Source organism: Taudactylus pleione, unplaced genomic scaffold (assembly GCF_031769625.1).
Source record: "Taudactylus pleione unplaced genomic scaffold, aTauple2 ptg001867l, whole genome shotgun sequence".
Classification (NCBI taxonomy): Eukaryota; Metazoa; Chordata; class Amphibia; order Anura; family Myobatrachidae; genus Taudactylus; species Taudactylus pleione.
The window spans coordinates 213,362-227,382 of NW_028286264.1; the positions used below are offsets into that span (position 1 = coordinate 213,362).

Here is a 14,021-nt window from a genome sequence, read left to right on the forward strand (position 1 = left end):
TAACCAAAGGGTCACCCCCTTTTGGATCCCGGACTGGATACTCCTAACAGACGCCAGACTCCGGGGATGGCACGCAGTGACCGGTCCACACTCCTTTCAGGGCTGGTGGAAACCGCTAGAGGCATCCCTGCCCATCAACATGTTGGAACTTCAGGCTGTATACAGTATAGGGCCCTCATGATAGCGATGCATTCTTCATGGCAAGCCTGTGCAGGTTCAGTCAGACAACGCCACCACATTGGCGTACAACAACCATCCAGGAGGCACTCGAAGTCGGGCAGCAATGGCAGAAGTGTCATGCATTCGGACATGGGCAGAATCTCATCTCCCGGCCATTTCGGCAGTGTTCATTCCGGGAGTTCTCAATTGGGAAGCGGACTTCCTCAGCTTTCACAACGTGCATCCAGGGGAATGGTCTCTTCACCAAGAGGTGTTTCAACTCCTAGTGGACAAAATGGGATCATCCAGAGGTGGACCTCATGGCCTCCCGACACAATCACAAGTTACCAGTGTACGGGTCCAGAACAAGAGATGCCGAAGCAAGCCTGGTGGATGCTCAGTCAGTAAAATGGACATTTCGGTTTGCAAACCTATTTCCTCCTGTCTTCATGCTTCCTCGAGTTCTTCGGAAGTTCCAGCAAGACGGAGGCACGGTCCTGCAGGTGGCTCCAGCTTGGCCCAGACGTTTGGTATTCAGATCTTCGGAGTCCCTCCATCGACACTCCGTTCCTGTTGCCTCAAGGTCCTTGCCTTTACCCGGACTTGGGTCGTCTGTCTTTGATGGCGTGGCTCGAGACATCCCTCCTGAGGTCCAAAGGTTTCTCTAGCTCAGTCATCAACACGATGCTTAGAGCGCGTAAACCTGCCTCCACCAGGATCTACCAGAGTGTGGCAGACATATTGCCAGTGGTGTCGTACAAAATCTTACGACCCTCAGGTGTTTCGGATTTCCAGAATACTGGCACTCCTTCAAGCTGGGTTGGACCTTGGCCTGCGCCTGGCCTTGTTGAAAGTGCATGTCTCTGCACAGTCGGTGTGGTTCCAACGTAGAATTGCTCTGCTTCCGGATATCCGCACCTTCCTCCAGGGGGTCCTCTGAATTCAACCTCTCTTTGACGCACCAGTGGCTCCTTGGGATTTGGCAGTTGTTCTTCAGGCCCTCCATTTGAACCACTAGATTCAGTGGAACTTAAGTGGTTAACAGCTAAGACCCTTTCTTCTGGCTATTACATCTGCCAGAAGGGTATCAGACTTGGGAGCACTCTCCTGTCATCCTCCTTTTGTAATATTTTACCAGGATAGGGCGGTGCTTCGTACTCACCCTCAGTTCATTCCTAAGGTTGTGTCTAGTTTCCATATTAATCAGGAAATTATAATACCGGCCTTTCTGTCTCCAGACCTTCCAGCAGGGGAGGCCTCATCGGATGTGGTCCGCGCCCTCGGGATTTATGTGGACCGTCCCAGTTATCTTCGGAAATCACAGACTCCTTGTTTGTGCTCTATGGTTTTCACAAGAAGGAATGGCCAGCCAATAAGCAAACATTGGCTAGATGGCTTCGTATGACAATCTCAGAAGTTTGCACACAGGCAGGCCTGCCTGTTCAATCTTCTGTTAAGGCTCATTCTACTCTGTTTGTGGTCTGCTCGCCATGGCGCCTCGGCTTTGTAAGGTGGCCACGTGGTCTTCTGTCCAGACCCTAAGGTTCTATGCATTTGATACCTTTGCCTCTCAGGATGCTTCCTTTTGGCACCAGATTCTCCTCTCAGCGCAGGAGCGTCCCCACCATTAAAAGGACTGCTTTGGGACATCCCCAAGGTCTCCCTGTGGAGCCTATGGACCCTGAAGAAAATGAGAGTTATGGTAAGAACTTACCTTGGTTAACTCTTTCTTCAAAGTCCATAGGATCCACAAGGCATCCGCCCTGACGCACCTGGCTTCATATGGGCTCTCGTACTGGTCACTGGTTTTCAGTCTCCTTTTCTGGGAGTATGATTCTTGAGTGTACCAGTCTTCCTTCTCTTATCCTCCTCTGGCCTTTGGCTTATTACCAACTGAGGTGCCTCTGGCTTGGGGCTGGGGTATAGAGTGGACCCAGTGCATCCTGGGAGTTAAAGCTTTAACTGCGTGGTGCCCGGATTGGTTCCCATCACCTACACCCCAAGGTCTCCCTGTGGACCCTATGGACTTCTAAGAAAGAGCGTTAACCAAGGTAAGTTCTTACCATAACTCTCATTTTACCCATCGCTGAATATGCTGTAGTCTGTGAGAGGTTTATATTTAATGGTTACTTTCTATTGGCTGAGTATTAATACATTGAGATACCTTTTTATATTATGTAAATTACTTCAAGAGCCTTTAAAATGTATCACTATAGTTTAATTCTGCTCCTATGGTTAAACACACGTTTCTGCTGCTGAAGCCAATTAGAGCAATACGCCATTATTAGGAGCTGCATACTAATCTACGAGACACTCACATAATGCATTTCCTTTAGCCACATTACGGCCGGTTTCTTTGCGCCTGCTTCTTGTTCTATCATCACATTTTGTACCGGTCATAATAATCTGTGTTCCCCATTTGAACAATATATTCACTCTCTATTTACCAACTTCCTTAAACTGAAATAAAGTAAAGCCATTCATGGTCAACCGGTGTTTATAGAAGTGCAAAAGTAATGTAATAATCATTTTATTTATTTGTATTACAAAGATTGGGTTTGTGTGCAGCTCTGACGAGTTTCACACTGGTAAAGTATAGACAATCACAACATGGTTACACTGTGCAATGGTTTTTGGTCATTCTGTGTTCCTCACTTGTGTAACATTGGTACTTCTTTGGGCAGTGGCAGAAATTCAGGGCTTTGGAAGAGAAGGAGAATGACGTGCCCATGGTTTAGTGGCTCCAGGTAGTGCCCATGTGCCCCCAGTCCTGACGAGCAGGGGTAGTTACAGAGAGAGATCACACACACACACATGATGGAAATCAGATGGACACAGAATGCCAATCGCACATTCTGCAGCAGCCAATCTCGGTCGCACACGGCTAAAGGCTGCTCTGTCCCTAGTAAAAGCGCCTTATCTACAGCGGAGCCTTTACCTATACACAACCAACATTTATGGTAATGCAGCTCATTCACCAGCTGCTACTGACATGGGGATATGGTCTCGCTATTCATGAGAACGGAGCCTGAGACCTGCTGAGCTCTGACACAGGAGACAGACGGACACGGGAGGGGATAATCAGGTCACCCATCTGTGACTAGAAGGACTCGCTGACAGCAGGAAGGAAGCACACAACACATTAGGTCACCTGTATAAAAAGGAAGATATATTCTCATTACATAGAGATGCGCAGATATCAGCAACACAGAACCGGGACTGGCCCAGGCTGGGAGACTGATCTCACACGTTGTAGGAAGAGGACGAGACATTGCCCCCATGACCAGTCCAGTTCGTGTGGATAAAGTGTCCCGGATTGGACAGGAGCTCGTAGGTGTGCGCCCCGAAATAATCTCTTTGGGCCTGTAATACAAAAGGAGGAGGAGAGAGAACAGATTACTTTATGCAGAACAGGAAACATGGAGCAGTAACGAAGCAGAGGCCAATGGTCATGCTTCAGACACCTGTATGTCACTGCCGAGATAGAGAACGTGTTCAGGAGTGCTTGTAACACAGGGAATGATGTGCTTAGTGTACACAGGTAAGCCATCAGCTAGGGAACAGGTAACGTATACAGGTAAGCCATCAGCTAGGGAACAGGTAACGTACACAGGTAAGCCATCAGCTAGGGAACAGGTAACGTACACAGGTAAGCCAGCAGCTAGGGAACAGGTAACGTACACAGGTAAGCCAGGAGACAGGCAATAGGTAACATACACAGGTAAGCCAGCAGACAGGGAATATGTAACATACACAGGTAAGCCAGCAGACAGGGAATATGTAACATACACAGGTAGGCCATCAGCAAGGGAACACGTAACGTACACAGGTAAGCCAGCAGCTAGGGAACAGGTAACGTACACAGGTAAGCCAGGAGACAGGCAATAGGTAACATACACAGGTAAGCCAGCAGACAGGGAATATGTAACGTACACAGATAAGCCATCAGCTAGGGAACACGTAACATACACAGGTAAGCCATCAGCTAGGGAACACGTAACGTACACAGGTAAGCCAGGAGATGGGGAATAGGTAACGTACACAGGTAAGCCAGGAGATGGGGAATAGGTAACGTACACAGGTAAGCCGGGAGACAGGGAATATGTAACATACACAGGTAAGCCAGCAGACAGGGAATAGGTAACGTACACAGGTAAGCCAGCAGCTAGGGAACAGGTAACGTACACAGGTAAGCCAGGAGACAGGCAATAGGTAACATACACAGGTAAGCCAGCAGACAGGGAATATGTAACATACACAGGTAGGCCATCAGCAAGGGAACACGTAACGTACACAGGTAAGCCAGCAGCTAGGGAACAGGTAACGTACACAGGTAAGCCAGGAGACAGGCAATAGGTAACATACACAGGTAAGCCAGCAGACAGGGAATATGTAACATACACAGGTAGGCCATCAGCAAGGGAACACGTAACGTACACAGGTAAGCCAGCAGCTAGGGAACAGGTAACGTACACAGGTAAGCCAGGAGACAGGCAATAGGTAACATACACAGGTAAGCCAGCAGACAGGGAATATGTAACGTACACAGATAAGCCATCAGCTAGGGAACACGTAACATACACAGGTAAGCCATCAGCTAGGGAACACGTAACGTACACAGGTAAGCCAGGAGATGGGGAATAGGTAACGTACACAGGTAAGCCAGGAGATGGGGAATAGGTAACGTACACAGGTAAGCCGGGAGACAGGGAATATGTAACATACACAGGTAAGCCAGCAGACAGGGAATAGGTAACGTACACAGGTAAGCCAGCAGCTAGGGAACAGGTAACGTACACAGGTAAGCCAGGAGACAGGCAATAGGTAACATACACAGGTAAGCCAGCAGACAGGGAATATGTAACATACACAGGTAGGCCATCAGCAAGGGAACACGTAACGTACACAGGTAAGCCAGGAGACAGGGAATAGGTAACGTACACAGGTAAGCCATCAGCTAGGGAACAGGTAACGTACACAGATAAGCCATCAGCTAGGGAACACGTAACATACACAGGTAAGCCATCAGCTAGGGAACACGTAACGTACACAGGTAAGCCAGGAGATGGGGAATAGGTAACGTACACAGGTAAGCCAGGAGATGGGGAATAGGTAACGTACACAGGTAAGCCGGGAGACAGGGAATATGTAACATACACAGGTAAGCCAGCAGACAGGGAATAGGTAACGTGCACAGGTAAGCCAGCAGACAGGGAATAGGTAACATACACAGGTAAGCCAGCAGACAGGGAATAGGTAATGTGCACAGGTAAGCCAGCAGACAGGGAATAGGTAACGTGCACAGGTAAGCCAGCAGACAGGGAATAGGTAACATACACAGGTAAGCCAGCAGACAGGGAATAGGTAATGTGCACAGGTAAGCCAGCAGACAGGGAATAGGTAACGTACACAGGTAAGCCAGGAGACATGGAACACAGTGTAAAATAATGCTCAATCATAATCAGCCCCAAATAAAGAAAACATCAGGATCTGACCTGGATCAGGTTTGCTGGTAACATTTCATGTCTGTAACCATCGTAGAAAGAGAGTGCGGTGGTGAAACAAGGCATAGGAATACCGTACTGCACACCGGTGCTCACCACCCGGCGCCAGGACTCCTGGAGAACAGAAGACAAGAATCCATTAGCAGACGTGTGCAATGCGCATTATGGCCGAATCATCTGGTTCCGTCCTATACTTATAAGCACAGAAACTAAAGTGAGCTTTGTTCAGCTAATGAAGAGCTCGGGCCCACGTGACTATACGCCAGCCAGGATTGCTAATAGGAGCGCACCAGATTCATTCAGCTTTGCTGCCAGACTGCTACATGTGATGGGCAGAATATTCTACACAGTGGGCCTGATTCAGAGCCGCTCGCAAAAAGCAAGCGCTCACTCTGAATCAGGACGGCCGCTTTTTTTTTTTTTTAGCCGGCCTCCTGTGACCACCCACAGCTTTTGCGAGCGGCCAGGTGATGGTCGCGACCATCCGGCTTGCGATGAGACCCTTGTGGTAGAGTCTCGTCTGCCGCAAGCCCCAGTGAGCTTCCGGCTCTGTCGATCAACATAGACAGCCGCCCCGTTTGTAGCAAGCCCCGGAGCGAGTGAATTTCTCACTTGCTCTGGGGCTCGCGCGTGCGCAATGGCCCACCATTGACCCGCTTGCGAGCACATAGCGCTTGCGAGTGGGTCTGAATCAAGCCCAGTGACCCCCAGGCCAAATTATTATACAAATATAAATCTGCTTCAGTTCCTCAGTACACCTTCCCGATACATGCAGAGAGCTTTAATGGCCTCACATGTGGTCACAGGATATCCATGCTAAAACAGTGTAAGGGAAATTACAGATGTGTCCTCATACATCTAGCCTCAATACACCGCGCCGCGCCACTTATCTGGTGCAAGTGAGCAGCCAGGTCCTGTACTACACTGCTAGCATTGGGCGTCTTTTTTTGCTGAAAAGTCGCAGTAATGTGACACTTTTATATCTGTGTGCACCAGAGTCTGTATACGAAGCACTGAACTTGTAAAGCAAAAAGCAGCAGCTGCTACATTTTAGCACTTTGTATACAGACTCAGGAGCACACAGATATACAGGTGTCACATATCACATTACTCAGCGCAGTCTCCTATATACAGACTCAGGAGCACACAGATATACAGGTGTCACATATCACATTACTCAGCGCAGTCTCCCATATACAGACTCAGGAGCACACAGATATACAGGTGTCACATATCACATTACTCAGCACAGTCTCCTATATACAGACTCAGGAGCACACAGATATACAGGTGTCACATATCACATTACTCAGCGCAGTCTCCCATATACAGACTCAGGAGCACACAGATATACAGGTGTCACATATCACATTACTCAGCGCAGTCTCCCATATACAGACTCAGGAGCACACAGATATACAGGTGTCACATATCACATTACACAGCGCAGTCTCCTATATACAGACTCAGGAGCACACAGATATACAGGTGTCACATATCACATTACTCAGCGCAGTCTCCTATATACAGACTCAGGAGCACACAGATATACAGGTGTCACATATCACATTACTCAGCGCAGTCTCCCATATACAGACTCAGGAGCACACAGATATACAGGTGTCACATATCACATTACTCAGTGCAGTCTCCTATATACAGACTCAGGAGCACACAGATATACAGGTGTCACATATCACATTACTCAGCACAGTCTCCATATACAGACTCAGGAGCACACAGATATACAGGTGTCACATATCACATTACTCAGCGCAGTCTCCTATATACAGACTCAGGAGCACACAGATATACAGGTGTCACATATCACATTACTCAGCGCAGTCTCCCATATACAGACTCAGGAGCACACAGATATACAGGTGTCACATATCACATTACTCAGCACAGTCTCCTATATACAGACTCAGGAGCACACAGATATACAGGTGTCACATATCACATTACTCAGCGCAGTCTCCCATATACAGACTCAGGAGCACACAGATATACAGGTGTCACATATCACATTACTCAGCGCAGTCTCCTATATACAGACTCAGGAGTACACAGATATACAGGTGTCACATATCACATTACACAGCGCAGTCTCCTATATACAGACTCAGGAGCACACAGATATACAGGTGTCACATATCACATTACTCAGCGCAGTCTCCTATATACAGACTCAGGAGCACACAGATATACAGGTGTCACATATCACATTACTCAGCGCAGTCTCCCATATACAGACTCAGGAGCACACAGATATACAGGTGTCACATATCACATTACTCAGTGCAGTCTCCTATATACAGACTCAGGAGCACACAGATATACAGGTGTCACATATCACATTACTCAGCACAGTCTCCATATACAGACTCAGGAGCACACAGATATACAGGTGTCACATATCACATTACTCAGCGCAGTCTCCTATATACAGACTCAGGAGCACACAGATATACAGGTGTCACATATCACATTACACAGCGCAGTCTCCTATATACAGACTCAGGTAAACAGATATACAGGTGTCACATATCACATTACTCAGCGCAGTCTCCTATATACAGACTCAGGAGCACACAGATATACAGGTGTCACATATCACATTACACAGCGCAGTCTCCTATATACAGACTCAGGTACACAGATATACAGGTGTCACATATCACATTACACAGCACAGTCTCCCATATACAGACTCAGGAGCACACAGATATACAGGTGTCACATATCACATTACTCAGCGCAGTCTCCCATATACAGACTCAGGAGCACACAGATATACAGGTGTCACATATCACATTACTCAGCACAGTCTCCCATATACAGACTCAGGAGCACACAGATATACAGGTGTCACATATCACATTACTCAGCACAGTCTCCCATATACAGACTCAGGAGCACACAGATATACAGGTGTCACATATCACATTACTCAGCGCAGTCTCCTATATACAGACTCAGGAGCACACAGATATACAGGTGTCACATATCACATTACTCAGCGCAGTCTCCCATATACAGACTCAGGAGCACACAGATATACAGGTGTCACATATCACATTACTCAGCGCAGTCTCCCATATACAGACTCAGGAGCACACAGATATACAGGTGTCACATATCACATTACTCAGCACAGTCTCCCATATACAGACTCAGGAGCACACAGATATACAGGTGTCACATATCACATTACACAGCGCAGTCTCCTATATACAGACTCAGGTACACAGATATACAGGTGTCACATATCACATTACTCAGCACAGTCTCCTATATACAGACTCAGGAGCACACAGATATACAGGTGTCACATATCACATTACTCAGCGCAGTCTCCCATATACAGACTCAGGAGCACACAGATATACAGGTGTCACATATCACATTACTCAGCGCAGTCTCCCATATACAGACTCAGGAGCACACAGATATACAGGTGTCACATATCACATTACTCAGCACAGTCTCCTATATACAGACTCAGGAGCTCACAGATATACAGGTGTCACATATCACATTACTCAGCGCAGTCTCCTATATACAGACTCAGGAGCACACAGATATACAGGTGTCACACATCACATTACTCAGCGCAGTCTCCTATATACAGACTCAGGAGCACACAGATATACAGGTGTCACCTATCACATTACTCAGCGCAGTCTCCTATATACAGACTCAGGAGCACACAGATATACAGGTGTCACATATCACATTACTCAGCGCAGTCTCCAATATACAGACTCAGGAGCACACAGATATACAGGTGTCACATATCACATTACTCAGCGCAGTCTCCTATATACAGACTCAGGAGCACACAGATATACAGGTGTCACATATCACATTACTCAGCGCAGTCTCCTATATACAGACTCAGGAGCACACAGATATACAGGTGTCACATATCACATTACTCAGCGCAGTCTCCCATATACAGACTCAGGAGCTCACAGATATACAGGTGTCACATATCACATTACTCAGCGCAGTCTCCCATATACAGACTCAGGAGCTCACAGATATACAGGTGTCACATATCACATTACTCAGCGCAGTCTCCCATATACAGACTCAGGAGCTCACAGATATACAGGTGTCACATATCACATTACTCAGCGCAGTCTCCCATATACAGACTCAGGAGCACACAGATATACAGGTGTCACATATCACATTACTCAGCGCAGTCTCCTATATACAGACTCAGGAGCTCACAGATATACAGGTGTCACTTATCACATTACACAGCGCAGTCTCCTATATACAGACTCAGGAGCACACAGATATACAGGTGTCACATATCACATTACTCAGCGCAGTCTCCTATATACAGACTCAGGAGCACACAGATATACAGGTGTCACATATCACATTACTCAGCGCAGTCTCCTATATACAGACTCAGGAGCACACAGATATACAGGTGTCACATATCACATTACTCAGCGCAGTCTCCTATATACAGACTCAGGAGCACACAGATATACAGGTGTCACATATCACATTACTCAGCGCAGTCTCCTATATACAGACTCAGGAGCACACAGATATACAGGTGTCACATATCACATTACTCAGCGCAGTCTCCCATATACAGACTCAGGAGCACACAGATATACAGGTGTCACATATCACATTACTCAGCGCAGTCTCCCATATACAGACTCAGGAGCACACAGATATACAGGTGTCACATATCACATTACTCAGCGCAGTCTCCTATATACAGACGCAGGAGCACACAGATATACAGGTGTCACATATCACATTACTCAGCGCAGTCTCCTATATACAGACTCAGGAGCACACAGATATACAGGTGTCACATATCACATTACTCAGCGCAGTCTCCCATATACAAACTCAGGAGCACACAGATATACAGGTGTCACATATCACATTACTCAGCACAGTCTCCTATATACAGACTCAGGAGCACACAGATATACAGGTGTCACATATCACATTACTCAGCACAGTCTCCTATATACAGACTCAGGAGCACACAGATATACAGGTGTCACATATCACATTACACAGCGCAGTCTCCCATATACAGACTCAGGAGCTCACAGATATACAGGTGTCACTTATCACATTACACAGCGCAGTCTCCTATATACAGACTCAGGAGCACACAGATATACAGGTGTCACATATCACATTACTCAGCACAGTCTCCATATACAGACTCAGGAGCACACAGATATACAGGTGTCACATATCACATTACTCAGCGCAGTCTCCCATATACAGACTCAGGAGCACACAGATATACAGGTGTCACATATCACATTACTCAGCGCAGTCTCCATATACAGACTCAGGAGCACACAGATATACAGGTGTCACATATCACATTACTCAGCGCAGTCTCCCATATACAGACTCAGGAGCACACAGATATACAGGTGTCACACATCACATTACTCAGCGCAGTCTCCTATATACAGACTCAGGAGCACACAGATATACAGGTGTCACATATCACATTACTCAGCGCAGTCTCCCATATACAGACTCAGGAGCACACAGATATACAGGTGTCACATATCACATTACTCAGCGCAGTCTCCATATACAGACTCAGGAGCACACAGATATACAGGTGTCACATATCACATTACTCAGCGCAGTCTCCTATATACAGACTCAGGAGCACACAGATATACAGGTGTCACATATCACATTACTCAGCACAGTCTCCCATATACAGACTCAGGAGCACACAGATATACAGGTATCACATTACTCAGCACAGTCTCCCATATACAGACTCAGGAGCACACAGATATACAGGTGTCACATATCACATTACTCAGCACAGTCTCCCATATACAGACTCAGGAGCACACAGATATACAGGTGTCACATATCACATTACTCAGCACAGTCTCTTGGTGCGTCCTAGTTGCATCACATTAGACACATTTTCGACCCAAAAAAAAAGAAGATGCAAAAAATAAATAAATACACCCAGCGCTTGCAGAGTCTCACGGGATCTTGCGCACAGAGAGGTTCTTCTTGGCGTGACTGCAGCAAATGTGTGTGGGAACGTCAATTTTATGCAAGGGTTAAACAGATCAGGTAGTATACCTCTGAAGTCCGTCATCTTGTATGGCGTGAGGAGAGGCCACATTATGGCGATCACAAAATGACCATAGATTTATAATTTATCAACGCGCAGACTGACAGACCGCTTGGTTCTTCGCTGCAGTAATATGGGACGTTCTCGTACACTCCGCCCCCTGCGCTCACCTGACATTCCTGCATCTCTTTTTTGAAAAAACCGTCCAGCAACAGATTTTGCAGGTCAGGATTCCTGTCAAAGGCTTCTTTGATCTTGCCCAAAAACACACTGGAAAAATAAATGCAATCATTAATTGTAAGAGCCTGGAACATATTGCTATAAGGCGATGGTGCATTTTATAGCAGATACATGGTCTCTGCAGCACGAGCCTGACAGCCAGACGCACAGTCACATCCTCTGATATATAATCCTGTTACCTGCGGATGATGCAGCCTCCTCTCCACATCATTGCGATTCCTCCGTAATTCAATTTCCACCCAAACTCATTTGCCGCTTGCCGGAACAGGATGAAGCCTTGTGCGTAGGAAATGATCTTGGACGCATATAACGCCTGGAGAAGAGGATAATACTCATCACACTGAGATCGCTTCGCCCTGGTCACCACATGTGCTGCACTCTATGCTGAGAGCACCAAGGTCGCTACCAGTGATTACAGGAACGGAGTGTTTAGGAGGAGAGGCATTCTAACTGTATGTACTACGGAGAACTGAAAATGAAGCATTACAGGCATCCAAGCCCGATATGCAGGAGTAATGATACATAGAGACCTTAGAGACTGTACCTGGAATAAAACATCTGTGTGGGCCAGTAGGTTGTTTTGGGCTTTGCAACACCTCGGTGAACCCATTAATAGGTCCCAGCTAAGGACACGATGCAGAGATGGACATAATGCGATCGCGGGTGCAGTTTCACACGGGCTGCGGCTGTGAAAATAGGCCAATAGTTCCAAAGCTAACCTGAGCATAGCGAGGCCCACTGCAGCCTCTCACCTGCGACCGACATCGCGTACCAGCGTAAATATCGGCAGCATGGAGACACATCGAGCAGCCACACAGCCCTTGCGGAAGGTCTGACTCTGCGTATTATCCTGATACACTGAGAGCTCTCATGCTGCGAATGAGACCGCCATGGCTGATTTATGTACGTCCATGTAACAGCGTTTAAACACGAAGATAACCTGCGTTTTTCCAAACCAGAGCCCCTCCCCCAAATGCTGACTACCCATCACTCACTTTGGAAATGGGCTTTCTGTGTGTGTGGAATCGCAAGACAAATCGCTGCGCGTATGGTAATGTGACTTTGACGCATGCGCAACAGCAGAAAATAAAATCGCTCATTCTGCGTAAAAATCGCCACTGCGCACATTTCTGCACCAGGCCCCAAGTCATCTGCAAAGACGTAGCCAATGATATAATCTGATGATCGCTTACTGGTAACTAATGGACCATCCTCACCCAGAAACGTAATTCTGTAACAAGTCCTGAACACCTATCGGGAAAACCTGTCTGGGTGCGCTGCGCGGTCTCCCGCTTTCCAGCAAGGTCCTCAGTTGGGCAACACAAACATAAACACAACATTAGGTCATTCACAAACGGAACAAACCTTCCGGATGTCCTCCAGGAACGCCTTCTTGTCACCCTTATAGGGCACAGTCTTCGGTCCTGGTAACTGCTTGCTCGCTACAACTCGCTCGCTCTTCAGTGATGACAGGCAACGCGCAAACACAGCTTCTCCTGTACGGAGAGGACGGAGATCGGTGTAAGAGAAGCGACGCAAGACGTCCAGCTGACACTGACAGGGGGGGGGGCGCGGAAATGTACCACATTCCATGTGTAGGGTGGTATTGGGCAACATATTTACAGCTGTATCAATTTAATTCGGAAACATATATTTAATTAACTTATTTACAGTATATAAATTACACCTCACTGTACAATTAATATTTATCATACACATCAGTCCCTGCCCCATTGGAGCATGCAGTCTAAATTAACACACACCCCCCCCCCCACCCCCCACCAGTATGTGGGGGGTTTACAATGTGGGAGAAAACGGGAGCATCCACAGGAACCCGTCCTAACACAGAAAGTACACGCTCCACAGATAGAGCCCTGGTTGGGAATTATACCCATGAGCTCAGTGATTTGAGACCGCAATATTATCCACTGTGCCAACATACTGTCCCAGCTAATAGCAATCGCTGTCATCACACTGCTCAGCCGGTGTCAACATGATTATGA

The 14,021-nt window shown here is 47.0% G+C and overlaps 1 protein-coding gene across 1 annotated transcript in view; it reads right to left on the reverse strand.

Annotated features, from left to right (window-relative positions):
- Window positions 1-2,673: 2,673 nt before the first annotated feature.
- Window positions 2,674-14,021, reverse strand: part of PGD (phosphogluconate dehydrogenase) — a 29,693-nt gene continuing 18,345 nt past the window's right edge. Inside the window, exons 9-13 of the mRNA XM_088465130.1 lie at window positions 13,384-13,514; window positions 12,198-12,331; window positions 11,949-12,048; window positions 5,655-5,777; window positions 2,674-3,522 (exon numbers count right to left, since the gene is read on the reverse strand). Of these exons, the coding sequence (XP_088321256.1) occupies window positions 3,403-3,522; window positions 5,655-5,777; window positions 11,949-12,048; window positions 12,198-12,331; window positions 13,384-13,514 (608 nt within the window). The 3' untranslated portion in view covers window positions 2,674-3,402. The remainder of the gene's footprint in view (window positions 3,523-5,654; window positions 5,778-11,948; window positions 12,049-12,197; window positions 12,332-13,383; window positions 13,515-14,021) is intronic.